Source organism: Amphiura filiformis, chromosome 6 (genome assembly GCF_039555335.1).
Source record: "Amphiura filiformis chromosome 6, Afil_fr2py, whole genome shotgun sequence".
Taxonomy (NCBI): Eukaryota; Metazoa; Echinodermata; class Ophiuroidea; order Amphilepidida; family Amphiuridae; genus Amphiura; species Amphiura filiformis.
The window spans coordinates 72215575-72232308 of record NC_092633.1 but is presented as its reverse complement, the minus strand read 5'-3'; the positions used below and the strand labels follow the sequence as shown (position 1 = coordinate 72232308).

The following is a 16734-nucleotide window of genomic DNA, read 5'->3' as shown; positions in this document are numbered from 1 at the left end:
CTTTCTTTCTTTCTTTCTTTCTTTCTTTCTTTCTTTCTTTCCCCATTCCTGTACTAACTTTCCTTTATGATCTCATTAACAAGATTCATCTGCAACTTCAAATTTCTTTCAGGTCCGGCACACTCCTTTGAGCCGTTTCATCATTTTTTGTTTCCCATCATCATGGTATTGTTATTTTTACGCAGCACAAATATTACAAAATGAGGTAAGAAGTAAGAAAAATATTATTTGGCATATCACTGGTAAAAACTAAAAGAAATGATAGTATACAATGTCGGGCCCATTTAGATAAAATGCTATACCGTAGTTCAATATCGAGCTTGATCAGCATGTACCCATAATTATATTTCAGGGTAAGATCATTTAGGGGTGGTGGTGGTGGTGGTGGTGGTGGTGATGCAATAATTATGTGTAACCCAAAAAGTTTGGGTATCCTCAGAGGGATGGTGGAAAACAAAATGGGGGGAGGGTAGATTTTTGGCGCAGAATTTGTTAGAACTTTTTAAAATTACGCCCAAAAGAGTGTAAAAAGTCAATTGTGCCAAATTTTCGGCTCGCAATGCTAGCATGATATTATATGAGGCACTGAAGGTTACACATTTGTTTCCCAAAATCTGCCATTGTGTTAAATGTCATGTCAAATGGGGGCAATGATCACTTTGAAAGTGGGCATATAATTTTGAGAATTCACATAGCTATTATTTCACTATCGATTTAATACATGTTGCATATATGAAGAGCTTATTTCCAAACCGTGTTAAGTCCATAACCACATGTATCTCATTTACTTGTGTGATACAATCACAATTACTTTGACAAGTTTGACATTAGCAACAATGAGTTGTACCATCAACAAGCCATTGTCTACTATAGCAATGCTGCACAATATGCAGACTATTGTTCTCATTTGGGAATCAACTCACGCAGTATTGTTACTGTGCATCCATGCACTGGTTGCTTTGTAATGGTGCATCCAACTGAAATTATAATACCTATAGCATCACAACCCATTGCAATATCGCACAGGTAAATCAGGAACATGGGTTTGTGGACTTAAGGGGGTACTACACCCCTGCCCAATTTTGTGCCTATTTATGCATTTTTCTTAAAATTTATAGTGCATTTGTGACAAGATATGTATATTATAGGGGCAAGGATTACAACTACTGCACTGGAAATTTGATTTCAACACAGGCAGCAGTTGTGGAGTTACAGTCAAAAATGAGGGGAAACCAATATTTAATCAATAAATCAATAACTACTTGCCTTGAGTTGCTGGATTTTCAGTGCAGTAGTTGTAGTCCTTGCCCCTAAAATATACATATCTTACTTGTCACCAATGCGCTATAATTTTGGAGAAAAATGCAAAAATAGGCACAAAATTGGCCAGAGGTGTAGTACTCCCTTAACACGGACACGGTTTGGAAATAAGCTCTTCATATATAAATCTATGATCAATTGTAATCATTGTAATGCTCAACAGATTCATCAAACTAATTAAAACTTTTATTTTCAAGGTTAATTAACGAAGAATTGTGTTACGCAACGGACTTGGAGCCACCTTTTGATGAGGTAGGGAAAATTAATATAAATTTTGCCGATGTGTGTGTGAAAATCTGTGGGAGGGTGGGGTATAATCTATACGAAAGGATAGATAAGTACCAGCGATATGGATCACACTTTCCCCTCTTACTTTAACAATGGGTCGTTTACTTTTATGTTGTCAATTTCAGCGTTTTGTCAATTTCTATAGGCCTACCTAAATCGGTCGCTTTTTTCTATAACAATTTTAGTAAGACTACTATGTATTGGAAATCACTATACATATACCGTAAACGTTCGCCTAATGGCGCTTTTGGATTCTTAGAAATGTGAGAGCGCCATCCTTGTAAAATCTCAACAGCATTAAGGATACGTGTATGTTAAATTGAGCAACCTGGACATAATGCCTCAGAAAAAAAATATCGTGACATGACCCAATACTTTAGGTCATTAGGTTAGTTGCTAGAGCAGCAGATGTTTTGGGGTTTCTTCAGGTATTCTTTCTCAAAATGCCATTTGACTTAATTTGTAAATCGATTCATACGTTATACCTAACTCATTTTGGTAAATCTTTTTATAACATTGTAATTTCTTCATATTTTTTTCATATTATTCAGTTGAAAATTACACCCTGCTATTGTCTGACCTGTTAGCTCAGTCGGTAGAGGGTGCGCCTTGAATGGTGAATGGTACTTGTTCGAATCTTGATTTCTGCTCCCACTTTTATGTGAAGAAGGGTCAAGAAATGTTTTTGGATTTTGTCCCCATTTTACGAATGAATATTGTGAATTTTTTTAAATTTATTTTTAATTTTCTTATTTTTTTTAGACAAACGGCAACAAAAACCGCTGACAAAATTGGCTCCACCTGCTACCTATCAATGCGTGATATATTCCACTACATTTAACAGTTAAATGACCTTTGAAAAATAGAACGGCCTCAATGTTTCAAATTGTGTAACTACATTACTTTATTCATTTATGCATTATAAATGATCAGCTATTTTTTCTTTTATTAAAAGGATCGAACCCAAGTAGATCAGATCATTGATCATATAACTATCAGACCACGAAGTAGTTCCGTAACTCCGTGATGGTATCGGAACCAAGCACTGTTTGTATGGCGATCATTACGATCACGCTATTTTGGTATGCCTTTTTTTCTGTACTGATTGTTTCGATCGTGGTTCATTACTTAAGCGCGTGATCCCGTTGACATAGTAACATTACGTAACTTCGATACCGGGCTTCGATACTGAATAGCCTAGTTGTTGAGTGCACATAATATGGAAAGCCATTGGGGTATTGTGTGCCTTCCAAAGCGCCTTATAACATGTCCTCATTGTGTTGTGGAATCCTAGCCAGTATTCAATGATAGCTATAGAGGCCTTGCGTTTATCGATTGGCTCCAAACAAAGGATTTGAACCGGTTTCTTCCCCGTAATCATGGCGCAGTGCAGTCCATTCAATCAAATGTTGTCATCAACCTATTTGATCGTAGTGCATTTTTGTTGTGTGTGAGACAAACTGTCGCGGTAGATGCAATCATGCTTTTGTTGAATGCATTTGAGTAGTCCGCCATATTTACGGGATGATACGTCATATGCACAGCCTCTATTCAGTTGGTCGTTGTATGATTTTGTTCGTTCACTCATTCAAATTTTATTTATATCATTTGAAGACTGAGCCTATTATGATACATCCTCCGTGGAACAGTTTCAAACAAATATAGCTAGGGATTATTGGGGCAGTCTTTTGAATCCTCTTAGAGGGCTATCATTTTTTTTTTTTTTTTTGTTTTTTTTTTTTTCAAAAATTTTTTTCAATAAAATTGCGCATCCCCTATTTCGGCAACAAATATTTTATGATCCCAAACCCCAAAATTGTATTGAAATCAGTCTTTTTGAATAAAATAACACACTTTCTGTGGTCATCGTGTGACTCCCTACATTTTGGTCATAAAACATTTTATGACCCCTCCTATTATTCTTTCCAAGACTTTATGACCCCTTATATTTGGGACCCCCCTTCGAATAAAATGATATACCTCTTATGACCACTGATGCATAGGCAAGGACACTCGCGCGAATTGAAAGACTTATCGCACGCGACAGTTCGTCTCACACACATAACAAATGCTTATACAATCAAATAGGTTCATTACAACATTTGATTGAAATGAAACGATAAAAACAAAGCATGAAAAAAGACACATACAAGATAAAATAATAAAATTATATAAACAATGTTAAAGGTAAAATAGAGAATAAAATTTCCTCAAATCAGAAAAAAAAAAATTGACAGACATCATAATCTGTCAGAAATTACTGCATGAGATTCGAATCATCAATCTTCTCCACAAGTTCTCTTCATCCTCGCACTATAGTCTAATGCTCTGCTCACTGGGCCACAGCGTACCAGATGAATGATTACCGCATTATCATGAACAAGTTTGTTCGATCTTGTTCATAATTGTATGTGTCGATAGGTTTCACCCTTTAACTACACGTACCCTTAATGATCAGTGATAATAGTCGGCTTTTACAGGGATGGCGCTCTCTCATTTCCATGCACTCCATAGCGCCATTAGGCGAACGTTTACGGTATAATACGAATGGGTCATAATTTCTACAATTGCAGACAAATAAATATGGGGTTTTTACCAGTTGGAGGCATACTTTTACCCCCCTTTTTTTATAATAATATTTTAATATTTATATTGCGAACTGGGTTAAATAAATAACATGGAAACGGAAAATCACAAGCTAAGCAGAGGAAACTAAAAAAGAAAATGTTAGAAAAGACAGATTTAGATAAATAAAAATGTACCTTTTCAATGATTCTACCTGTTCAGTAATTTTTCCTGTTATAGTGAACGCTCCCATTTACTCATCTAGCGGGGACCCGCGCGAAGCGCGGGTATCCCGCTAGTCACCATAACACAAGCAATAAAAACTAGAAGGTGTCAATTTGTGTTCTCAATCACATGTTACTCATTTCGGCAAAATGGACGGTTAATTCTGCCCTCCACAATAAATGCAAGTGACTTTGGGTTATATTCATGGTCATTTAAACAGTAGGCCTAAGTTAGACGCAAGTGACCATGCACATACCCCAAAGTCACTTACATTTATTATGGAGGGCAGAATTAACAATCCATTTGTTGCCGAAATAAGTAATTGAGAACACAAATGGTGGTCCATTTGTATTCCCAATTTCATGTTATTTATTTCGGTAACAAATGGACGCTTAATTCTGCCCTCCACAATAAATGCAAGTGATTTTGGATTTTGGGGTATATGCATGGTCACTTGCGTCTAACTGTTCAAGTTACCATGCATATACCACAAAGTCACTTGCATTTATTATGGAGAACAGAATAAACCGTCCATTTGTTGCCGAAATGACTAACATGTAATTGAGAATACAAATGGACATAAGTATTTCTGGTTTTAAGCCCTCGTGTTACAATGGGCACCCAGTAGGCCTATCCGGAAAGATTACATTACAGTGGAGCAACTGTCGCAAGATACGGTTCACGCATCTCTGGTTTTATTTCAAGGACAAAAAACACACACATTATTATCTTATTTATATTCACATCAAGTTTATTTTGGAATGTTCTATTATTTTAGATCTCAGAAGTACACGCTGTAGACGACTTTGACGAGGATTTTCCAGAGGTAGAATTGACGGCACTGACCGACGAGGAGGCCCAAGCATTAGCTGCTGAATTTGAATTTGAGGAATTGGATCTTCCTGCGGTGGAGTTAACTCAAGAACAGGCTCTTGCTTTGATCGCTGAACTAGAGGCTGAATACCCATCTTCACATGATATAGCAGCTGAGATTATTCTAGACGAGCTACCACCACTGAGTGACAACCATGTGCAGTAAGTCTTAAACTGAAACAGAATATAATTTATTGTCCAACATATTGCCGAATGATTTGTCAGCTTGGCATGACATCAAAATACAAACACAAGTAATCAAGGGTGCCAAGCAGTTTCCCGCTAACATCTGGTATCACTTCGATGAAAGGTTTTAAACAAGAATACTTCATGAACCAACCGACAGCAAGTTGATAATCGTGTCTGATCATACTATAATAATAACCTCAACACGCCACGCCATAAGAACGCAAACATAATACAACGCATACACGATAAAGATTTATCAGGATCGACCATTACAAAATGGTCCATTTTCTAGAGATATATAATCATAGGTAGCCCCTGCTCAAGTAGATACAATAATACATGTACCATGTGTCGACTACCCTCAAGTAAAAATATTTTAGCGTTCCGCAAGGATCTATTTGGGGTCCCCTTATTTTATAGTCAACGTCTTTTATGATATTGTTATATTAGGGACCTTGCTCATTCATCAGTGCTCAGTAAATAATGTGTCGTCGTCAATGCTGTGCATGATAAAAAGTTTCATAAACACAGTAAAGAATGTTGTGTTTTTATAATTTCAGATCTGAGGCAATCGGTGACAATGATAACGAGGAAAGGGTATGTATTAAACAAGAATACTGGAAACATTTATTACAATATTGGCTTACATTGTTAAATATCTGAATTCCATAAAATGCACATAGTTGTGCTTTTACTATGTTTCCTTAAAATGCTTCGTCAAATCACGTATACAATTTGGTTTTGTCACAGGAGAAGCAAGAGAGGCTCAAAGAAGAAGAACAAGAGATGATAAGACTGAGCAGAGCAGAGCTACAAAGAAGATTAGCTGAAATTGATGAGGAACTCGAGTTATTAAGGATAAGAAAGGTAGGGTGGTTTATGTACGTATTACAATTACGTAACCAGGAAACTTCTTTACAGTACTTTGTAGGATTGTCACATTTATTCCCCAGGGCTATTATTTAACATTTAGAGAACATGTACATGATGTATGGTTTCATCTTTATATGTTTTGAAAGTTCAAATCATAAAATCGATTTTGGTCTTTGTTTTTCATTAGGAAAAGCGTCGTAAAGAGCAAGCTGAATACATGGAACTTATGGTGCAATATGAACAGGAAAGAAGAGAGAGGCAGGAGAAAGAAAGACTGAAGAGGCAAGAAGAAATCGAGAAGAAACGATTAGAGCGAGAAAAAAGACAAAATGCAATGAATTCTTTTGGATTCCAGCTGCAATTTGTTGAAGTGAGTATAAAGATACTGGTCGGGGGAGGGCAATACATTCAATCAAATAGGGACAAACGTACATTCACTCCATGATCATCCCCACATACTGAAAAAACAGAAAAAATCAAAGAAACGGAATGAATGCAGACCTATTCTGAACATTTCAACTGAGTAAGTGCAATACTGCCCTGTGAACAATTGGCAATATACACACAGTATAATGTACTCATCTTCATGGAAACTATTGCACTTACCACTGCCTTCATTTTAACACTACTAAAGTAGACTTTCCTTGCTTGGAACTTCCTCGCAAAGTCAATTTATTTCCTTACTATCCTGTTGTCTTTGTTGTCATCTTCTCTCATTCAGATTGAGCGTCCTGCATCAAAATGCGTGTACAAAACCCAAGAGGAGCTCTCCCGCCAAAAAGAAGTGGTACTGAGTGAACGTGTTCCTCCGTTGGTGATCGATGCTGCTAGTACAGAAGCAGTACGAGAAATTGCTGAAGATTTACATGATAAATTAAGAGGAGCGGTGGGAACGATATTTGATCTCACGGAGAAGGTGAAGAAAACTAATAACGAGGTAGGTCACAAATCAAACATCTACGCACAGGCACAATAGATCCACAAGCCTCAGCACACTTTACAGGTTGCACAAGACCCTATATAGTCTACATGGACGAATTTATTTATATATAGGCCTATATATATTTTTGTATTTAAATTTAACCCGAAAATTTGAGATACGTCTTAATTTTGTCTTGAGATCACAGGTTTAAATCATTAATTATGAAGTCTACCAACACAGATGAACTTTCATGCTAAATACCCAATGCAATAATAATATGAAATATAAAATTAACATGCTTTAATACTATTCGTTTCTTTTACAGCTGAATGAGTTGCGATCCCGACTAGGAAGCTATAAAACACACGAGTGAGTATTATGCGACAGTATATATTTTCTTATATTTTCCACTTTCCTAAACAACATTGATTTTTACAAAGGAAGAAAAAATGAAGGAAATAAATAAATAAAGAGAGAAATAGAAACAATGAAAGAACGTTGTGTATCCGGTAACCGGAAAGACTACATTACTGGCAGCGTAAAACCATTTTTGTCCCTTGGTACCGTATGTGTCTTTATTTTATTTATTAATTTTTTTTGTCTTTCAATATTTATTGGATTTTTATTATGAGAAAAAAAAAATTATCAACAAATTACAAAATCACAAAAAAGCAACAGCAGACAACAGATTTATTCTCGTAGGTTGGATAGGAAACAAATTGTTTTTAGATGTGTTTAGTGTTAACATTTTTGTCCATCACTCATTGTCTGTCATTTTTGTCTTCCATGCAGCCATAACCAGTATTCGGAACCGGGAAGGTATGTTTGTCACACCTTGCATGAACCCGGCATGTCAGCAAACACATCAAAAGCTTTTTGATAATCTAGATATTGCTATAAGAAAATCAATTTCTACAGTTTTTTTATGTAAAAAAACCATTCAAAGAAAGGTGGAAGAAATGCTTACCCTGTATCTTGATTCATGTGCCTATAACTCATTAATTATTTTTTGATAATCATTATAATCGTTATTGACAACTCAAGCAAGTATATATCAGGATATTTGCTATAAATTTAGCAATTAATTTTGTTTTAAGAATACTTACAGTACAGTGATCTGAATGTTGTATTTCTAGATTATATAATTATTATTTCTTATGTTTACCTGTTTTCAGAGTCATAACTGCACGCGAAGGATTCCAAAAGGGGGTAGGTATAAATATGCTACGTATACAGGCTGTATCAAAATGATTGACACCCATCAGTGCTGATATTTATTTACTTCTTCCAAATGCAGCATTGAATCCTCTTAAACTGGCCAAAATGTAAAAATGTTTACCTTTTATAACACCATCAAGCTATAAAGTAGGGTGTTCTGATACTTTTGATGTATCAGTCTTGTATAGGGGTACTAATCATTTTGATACAGCCTGTATATCTGATCGCTTATAAATAAACAACACACACACAAATAAAAAAAATAAAACAGTTGCGTGTGAATGTGAAAAGTGTTTTTGATGTATGAGCAATATTGATTTGCTTATTATTATATAAATAAGCCCATTTCTCCTCAAGGAATAATTTTAAAATAATGATAATATAGTTTACAGGAGCTTAGGGACCGTTCATAAATACTTTGGTGGGGGGGGGCTGGGCACTTGAAAATTTTTGGAGTCAAACTTTTTGACCCCCTCCAGAGAACCTAAAACTTTTTGACCCCCTTTTAGACATACAAAACTTTTTTGACCCCCCCCCCTTTCCAAGAGGTTAAAAAACAGTCTGGGGAGGGGGCTACTCCATTTGTGCAAATTATAGGCCTACAAGTTTGTTCACACATTTATTTATAATAGCTTGTTTCCTAAAAACATGAAAATTGAAGGTGTTTTTCACATGCTGTGACTTGTATGAAGTTTAATTTCAATTTATGCATTCTAATTTTTATAACCAATAATTAAATAAATAAAAGTTACACAAGAAAGGAAATTGACAATGGCGTAGCTAGGGCCGGGAGCTAGGGCTTGTGGCGCACAGGGCTAAGGATAGGTGTCGATCCCGATTTTTGAAATAATTATTGCGCACGGAGCATATAATTTATAATAAAGTTGAATATCGGTCTTAAATTGATCTTTCAAATGACTTTGCCCTGAAATGCGCGCGCGAAAATTTTGACTTTCATCGCTTAGAGGTGCGCAGAATCGATGCTAAATTGGCCAATTCAGCGCCCCCTAAGAGTGGCTCCCAGGGCACCTGCCCCACCCCGTCTTTATGCCACTGAAAATTGAGAGCAACATCCGGGCACATACTCAAGATTTTTAATACGTAAGACTTGTTTATCAGGGGGCGTAGCCAGCTTTCTTGGTCAGGGGGGCAAAATATAAATTTCGTGGCAAAGACAAAAAAAAAATGGTTGCATCATTTTGACCCAGTATTATCAGTGGGACACATACATATACCCTTTTTTTGTAGCGACTGTAGAATACATGTAAAGTCTTTGATATTCCAAAAAGGCTTTTATGGGATATCGGTAATGAGCAAAAAATGTATTTTACACTATTTTTGGCCATAATCGGGGTAAAAAGATGCTTAATTGGTATATATGCGCGCGTAGCGCGCAAAAAATTTGTATGCTCTTGTTCTTTTGGTATTTTCTTGTTTAAAACTTTTTTGAACCCCCTCCTTTAGTAACCAAAACTTTTTGGTTCCCCCCCTTTGTGCAACTCAAAACTTTTTGTGTCCCCCACACACTTTGCCCAGTCCCCCCACCAAAGTATTTATGAACGGTCCCTTACAGGGATTTGTCCATTCTATAACTCTCACCTCACAATTGACCGTTAAGTTTTATCGTAGTTATTTGTATTGAGAGAAAGGTCGAAAACTATTAATCGTATTGAACAGCCAGTGTGCCTTTATATAATTAAAATATAATTTATTTAAAATATAATTTATTTCTTTAATCATTTTACAGGTTTCATGAGGATACCTTATACCAGTCCGGCATTACAGATTGTAGCCAACTGGTTGTTGAAGATCTGCAAATCATCATTATTTTGATTTCACATTTTTACTTATCAGACAGAGTTGCAAACTTCCGTGTTATTTTCGTGGGCTTCTTATGCTGAGTGTTTGTAAAATCATGCAAAAGTTAGCGCCTCAAATGATTGTAATGTTGTATTATGGGCACGAGAATCATCTGAATGTGTGATTGGGAAGATGAATATATAGACTGCTAGCTTATTGTTTGTCTTTTAATAAGTTGACAAAATCCAATAGTCTCATCGAAATATTTTTGGGATCTATTGTGCCTGAGACTGCGCCCAATTTATTTGCATCCCGGATTTTACAAGATGGCGATAAAAGACGAGATGTTTTTACCTTCTTCATTTGGCATATCCGTAAAAACTCGATAGTTAGCATTATGTATAAGTCCGGCGCTTTACCAACTGAGCTAATGGGGTTGAGACACAAATTAGCAGGTTTACTTGTTCGTATATATATAATATGTGTATCGATGATTTTGCTCAAAACCCTTTACACTTTTGTGGATTGGGCTCTTCATATTTGCATGTTTTCAAAGCGCTCGATAGTAAGCACATTATGCTAACTATCGAGTTTTTACGGTATACTTTTAAATATTTATAATATGTGTTTGTATGTAAAACTTGCAATATATTGATGCTGTACTTCAATGTACTCATATAACCTGGAATATAGGCCCTATTCACATTGTTCCTAAAAATCTGTAGCGTGTTTGAAATCTCTGCAACAAGCACTCAGAAAAGGTGTTCTTTATTGTTCTTTATTATTTATTTATTTATTATTATTATTATTATTATTATTATTATTATTATTATTATTATTATTATTATTATTATTATTATTATTATATCTTTAGAAATTGGGGAACTTGTTTTCCCATGTTTTAGAAAATCAAGAGGTAAATTGGTTTTCACCAAGACTTTTCCGTAGTTCACTTGCCATTATAACTCTGGCTATTAGCCTATTATATTTAGCATAAAACTCAGGTACATTTGTATTAATTTGTGCACAATTGATAGATTTTCACATCTGATCTTTTCAGTACTCACCGTACTCCCTCAGATTGTTAGCTTACCGATATTTTTACTCGGGCTTTCGCGATCAATAAACTGGTAGAACCAAAATTAGAATTGTTCAGTAAGTAAGATATGAATTTGATAAAAATTAGTCCAAATCAAGTTTGTCCACGAAAATGAAAATGCCACATGAGGTTTTTCTCACTTGAGTTCACTATACATGTGTTTCATGAAAACGTTTTTAGAAATGTGTGTGATTTGAACATGAAATCGTTGTAATTCATGTTCAGATATAATCTGTTTGCAAGTCAGGAAGGAAAACTTTCTCTATTAGGCGACGGAAAAAACCCTGTTCTACGGGCACAACCGACCCAGATTGTCCGTTCTGGCATTTAAAAAAAATTGCTGTGTGCATGTAAAATCTGTTGTTTTTTGCCAAAAGTGGATTGAGTTTGACGGGAATCGCTATATGCATGTAACAAAAATTGCAATTTATTTACAGATTTTGGTGATTTTTTGAGCAGAAAAAAAGAACGCCCGTCTGATAGACCCTACTTTCGAAAGGTCCCGCCCGCCCATAGAACATGTTTTTTTCGTCGCCTTATACTATAAGATTCTATAAGGTAATTCATTTTAGTATTATTATTATAAATGATGTCTAATATACACCTATGCAAACCTTTTGCCAAAACACCTCAAAGACCAAGGATATGCCAGGAAACAAGACATCTTGACATCAATCAACAATATATCAGCCACATGCGTATCAAATGCTGAACACAAAATTGAAAACATCAAAGTAAGCATCCCAAGCCAGCTGAAACAGTTCAACCTGCACGTTAATAAAAGAAAAACAGAAGAATATAAAATCAAAATATATGGATATGAAGAATGAAGGAAATGTAAATACCTCGGCACCCTCCTAGATACTGAGTCGGACATCACCAGGTTTAGCATTTGCAGCGTACAACAAATTGAATCATCACAAGAACAAGAAAGTCACTCAAGAAGAAACTGAGGGTGTTCATCATCTACGTCGTAAGCAATTTTCTCTACAACAGTGAGTTTTTGGAAGATTAACTGATTCCAAAGATCACTACTGAGAAAATTACTAGACATAAAATGGTCAGAAAAAATGACAAATCAGGACCTGTGTGAGCAAACTAAGGAAACAACATGGAGCAACAAAATCAAGAAAAGAAGGCTCAAGGGGCTCGGTCGGAGGCTCCCAGCACGGCGAGCGTTATCTGAATATCAAAATTGCATGGTTAAAAGAGAAGATAAGTTAAGAGATTTGTCCCCAAATTGTTCTCCATGCAACCTTGTGTTTTATTCGCTCATGTTTTGTTAATCGCTATAAAGTGTGTTTGATAAAATGATAATAGCTAGGTAATGAAAGAAAATGATCTAAGCTGAGGTCTATTCTCTCGGCTGATATTTTACCAGAGTCGACATTGACATCAAGACTATACTGTTTTTAAATTATTAGGCCAAGAAGAAAAAATTCTCTCAGAAGAAAATGGGAAAATCGCTGCGCGGTTTGCACCTTTTTCTTTCTGGTTTAGCTAAATTGTAATACTGCCTCCAGCGTTCACGTTGTAAGGTTATTTTTGCGAGGAAGTTCAGAGCAAGGAAAGTCTACTCTACAAGTGAGGAGTTGGTATGATAGTTACTCGAAGCGGTGCCTAGTGGGCGGGTATGCATTTTTTTATTGTATTTTGGGCCACTTTTTTTTAAGCGGCCGAATTTTCTTATTTTTTTTTCTGAATGTAAAACTGGTAAAAGAAAAAAAGAAAAGAAAAAAAATCATCAAAACGGGAAAAAAAAACTATGGGCCGAAATTTGAATTTTATGAGCTTTGCGCGATATCTCCTGAGACAATTTTTTTACTTTGGTTCTTATTGATTGTTACGTGTATAAATCCGCATTCACTCCTATTTCCATGGTGTGTTTTACAAACCCGTTTACAAATCATGTAAGATTTTATATTTTATAAATTAAGTAATGTGTGTGATAAAATGCTACACGTAGTACTCTCTAAATGTAAAAGAGTGAAAACTCACTCCCCAAAAGAGTGATTCACCTATAAGACCACTCAAAAAAGAGTGAAATGTGTTTTTTAACTTTAAAACCACTCAAAATAGAGTGAAAACCACAAGAGTGAATTTTAACTCTTTCAAGGAGTTAAATGAAGGACAACTCGAAAAATGTGTTGTCCTTCATTTAACTCCTTGAACGAGTTGAAATTCACTCTTTAGAGTTTTTCACTCTATTTTGAGTGGTTTTAAAGTTAAAAACACATTTCACTCTTTTTTGAGTGGTCTTATAAGTGAATCACTCTTTTGGGGAGTGAGTTTTTCACTCTTTTACATAGGCCTATAGCAGAAAAACCATATGCCAGTGCCCTTTATATAGGTCTACCTTATTAAAATAAGGGCCAAACTTTTGCATTATAATTAATGAACTTAAGGGCTGATTGTCGAAAACAATTTATGGTTGAAGAATAACGGGGTGGATGGTGAATGAATGGAAAAGAGTGGGTGGGAGGGTGGATGGACGGATAGATATGGGTAGAATGGTTGGGGAAAACTGTGAACAGGGCCGGATTCCGGGGCCGGATTTACCTTTTTAGGGGCCCTGAGAACGGCAAAAATTTGGAGGCCCCAAACTTTTTTCGATTTTACTATGATATTGCGGGTGAAGCGCGGTAAAAAAATCAGTCTGTTTTAGCCCCAAATGAAGGTGAATTTTGCTTATAAGGGCCAGTGCGCGCTTTGCAAAATTGTGTAATTTTACCCTATTTTGACCCCAAACTTGGTATTTTAGGTCTAAAAAGGAAGATGCACAGGTAATTTTGGGGGTCCCACATTTTGGGGAACCTGGGCCTGAGCCCATCTGGCCCAATGTTAAACATGGTAAATCCGGCCTTGCTTGTGAATGAGTGGAATCCACTGGATAGATGTCGATTTTTTGACGACATGTTTAACGAGTACAATGTGCAGCCGATTATTTGTTTTTGAAAAAAAGTGCATAATTTGTATAAATGTTATATAAAATTGATAACGGAAAATATGGTTAAGTAATGTAAAAGCTGTCAATACTCTTTAAATATAAATTAATTAATTTTATCACGAGTGTTCGAAATAAGCCAAGATCGTCAAGGGCTATTCAGACCCATGGATTAAAAATTGACGGGCCCTCGTCAATATCCACGGTCCGAACTCAATTGAATACCTGAGTGGAAGAAGGGCCCAACTCCAATTTTTTACAAAAATGAGTTAGACCCAGCATTTTATTGCCAGCAGACTGTTCTTCCTTGTGTGTGAAAGATGAGCCAAAATTCACTCTCTAAATAGTCTTCCACGTGCACTTAATCATGGTTTTCATGGAAGAAAGGCCCAACTCCATGGAGTTGGGCCCTTCTTCCACAACATATTGGATTAAAGAGAAATTTTGTTCATCCATGAAATCTGCTTTTCACTACAATAAACTTTCTTGCTAACATATTACATGCTTCTACTTGTGCAATTAATGGATAATTACCTAATTTCTGTAGCTATTTATAACACATCTGCTTACGGAAATGGCACTTGCAGTATGAAGAAGGGCCCAACTCCAGCTCGTATTAAGACCTGTACCGTTGCCATGGAAACATCTTATATAATTTCGAATGTATGTAATATTGTATGTTCATGTATTAAAAGTCCCCTGAAGATGAAAACATTCTGTCTATAAAACTTTTCCAAATATTAAGTTTTTTCTTAATATCTCAAAAACAATTTTGATGGAGTTGGGCCCTTCTTCCACTCAGGTATTCATTATTGTAAAAGGTTAGTTAACACCATTCGCAAATCAACAACAGGTAATCATTGTAAAATTGCAAATGCCGTGTCAGCATCGAGTTATCTTGCCACCTTTGGTGACGCAATTGTACGGGCACTGCAGGCCCGCAGGATAGCTTATACCGACAGGCCCGCAATGATTTTTCTCGGATTTTTGGCCCGAGGACCCGCATTAATTCGAACACTTAATTCGAATAAACTTACTTCAAGTAAGTTTATTATGCTTTATAATGTGTGTAGGCATAAATTGTTTCTTTTTCTCTGAAGATACTGCTCGGAGATACATGAATAAAAATAAACAAATTTGTCAAGAATATACCTGTTTAACTTGATTTCACATTCTATGACATTAAAAGCAACAAAAGAAGGCAAGAAATGTTCTACTGTGACGGCTTGAAATGAATACCTTATTATTATTATTATTAAATATTATTATTATTATTATTATTATTATTATTATTATTATTATTATTATTATTATTATTATTATTATTATTATTATTATTAGCGGGAGTGTAAGCTGTAGCTGAGTAAATGGAAGCGATCACTCAAACGGGAAGAATCGCTGAACAGAGTAAATAATATGGTGATTTATACCATACTGAATTACTATTTTATTGTTCCTCTCACCCCCCCCCACACACACACACACACACCCCAAATAAGCACAAGTTAATGCATTCCAATTGACTTAAAATAACCCCCTACAACATTTAAAATCGAATTGCGTTTCTGGTATCACAGGCTTAGCCCCTAAACATGCTAAATGGCTAATTTATGCTATTTTATCATATTTATTGACTACATTTCGGACTAAATGGGTGTCAAGACCCTTATGGTTATACTTTTGTTGTTCATTTTAATAAATTGAATACATATTGAGCATTGCCTGAATAAAAATGTGCACTGCAATAGTGTTTAAATGCTTAACATTTAAATTTCTAAACACTAACCTGTCCCCAATTTCTAAACACACCCGTAAGAATTAATAAGAATATAAATATATTGAAGGCGAGTGGGATGGCAGAACCCAAATTTGTGCCTATTTTTGCATTTTTCTTTAAAATTTTAGCGCATTGGGGACAAGTAAGATATGTATATTATAGGGGCAAGGACTACAACTACTGCACTGGAAATTTTATTTCAGCACAGACAACAGTTGTGGAGTTACAGTCAAAAATGAGGGAAAACCAATATTTGATCAATAAATCAATAACTACTAACTTTGAGGTGCTGAATTTTCAGTACAGTAGTTGGAGTCCTTGCCCCTATAATATAGGCCTACATATCTTACTTGTCACCAATGTGCTATAATTTTTGAGAAAAATGCAAAAATAGGCAAAAATTGACCAGGGGTGTTGTACCCCCTTAACTAAAAAACTGACCTGTAGGCCTACTTCCTAATATTGATCAATGATCTTTTAGAAGATCAAGGAAGCCGTAATCGCATTTATATTAGGCCGAGTGAAAATAAAAACATGTTTCTCGTCCGGGTTTTCAAAACAAAGGCGCATGAAGGGCTTTTATTTTTTTAAATCGAAAAATAGGTGTAAATACTCATGTTATGCCCTGTATTTAGCATATA

General features: G+C 35.6%; 1 protein-coding gene across 2 annotated transcripts in view; it reads left to right on the top strand.

The window, feature by feature from the left end:
* LOC140155987 (uncharacterized) overlaps positions 1–12767 on the top strand; it is a 73753-nt gene extending 60986 nt beyond the window's left edge. For both annotated transcript variants that reach the window (XM_072179038.1, XM_072179037.1), the window contains exons 2-12: positions 113–205; positions 1518–1572; positions 5177–5433; positions 6021–6057; positions 6211–6327; positions 6521–6703; positions 7055–7270; positions 7581–7624; positions 8048–8074; positions 8431–8464; positions 10221–12767. In XM_072179038.1, coding sequence (XP_072035139.1) covers positions 201–205; positions 1518–1572; positions 5177–5433; positions 6021–6057; positions 6211–6327; positions 6521–6703; positions 7055–7270; positions 7581–7624; positions 8048–8074; positions 8431–8464; positions 10221–10229 — 984 coding nt within the window. In that variant the 5' untranslated portion in view covers positions 113–200 and the 3' untranslated portion in view covers positions 10230–12767. The remainder of the gene's footprint in view (positions 1–112; positions 206–1517; positions 1573–5176; positions 5434–6020; positions 6058–6210; positions 6328–6520; positions 6704–7054; positions 7271–7580; positions 7625–8047; positions 8075–8430; positions 8465–10220) is intronic.
* Positions 12768–16734: the final 3967 nt, after the last annotated feature.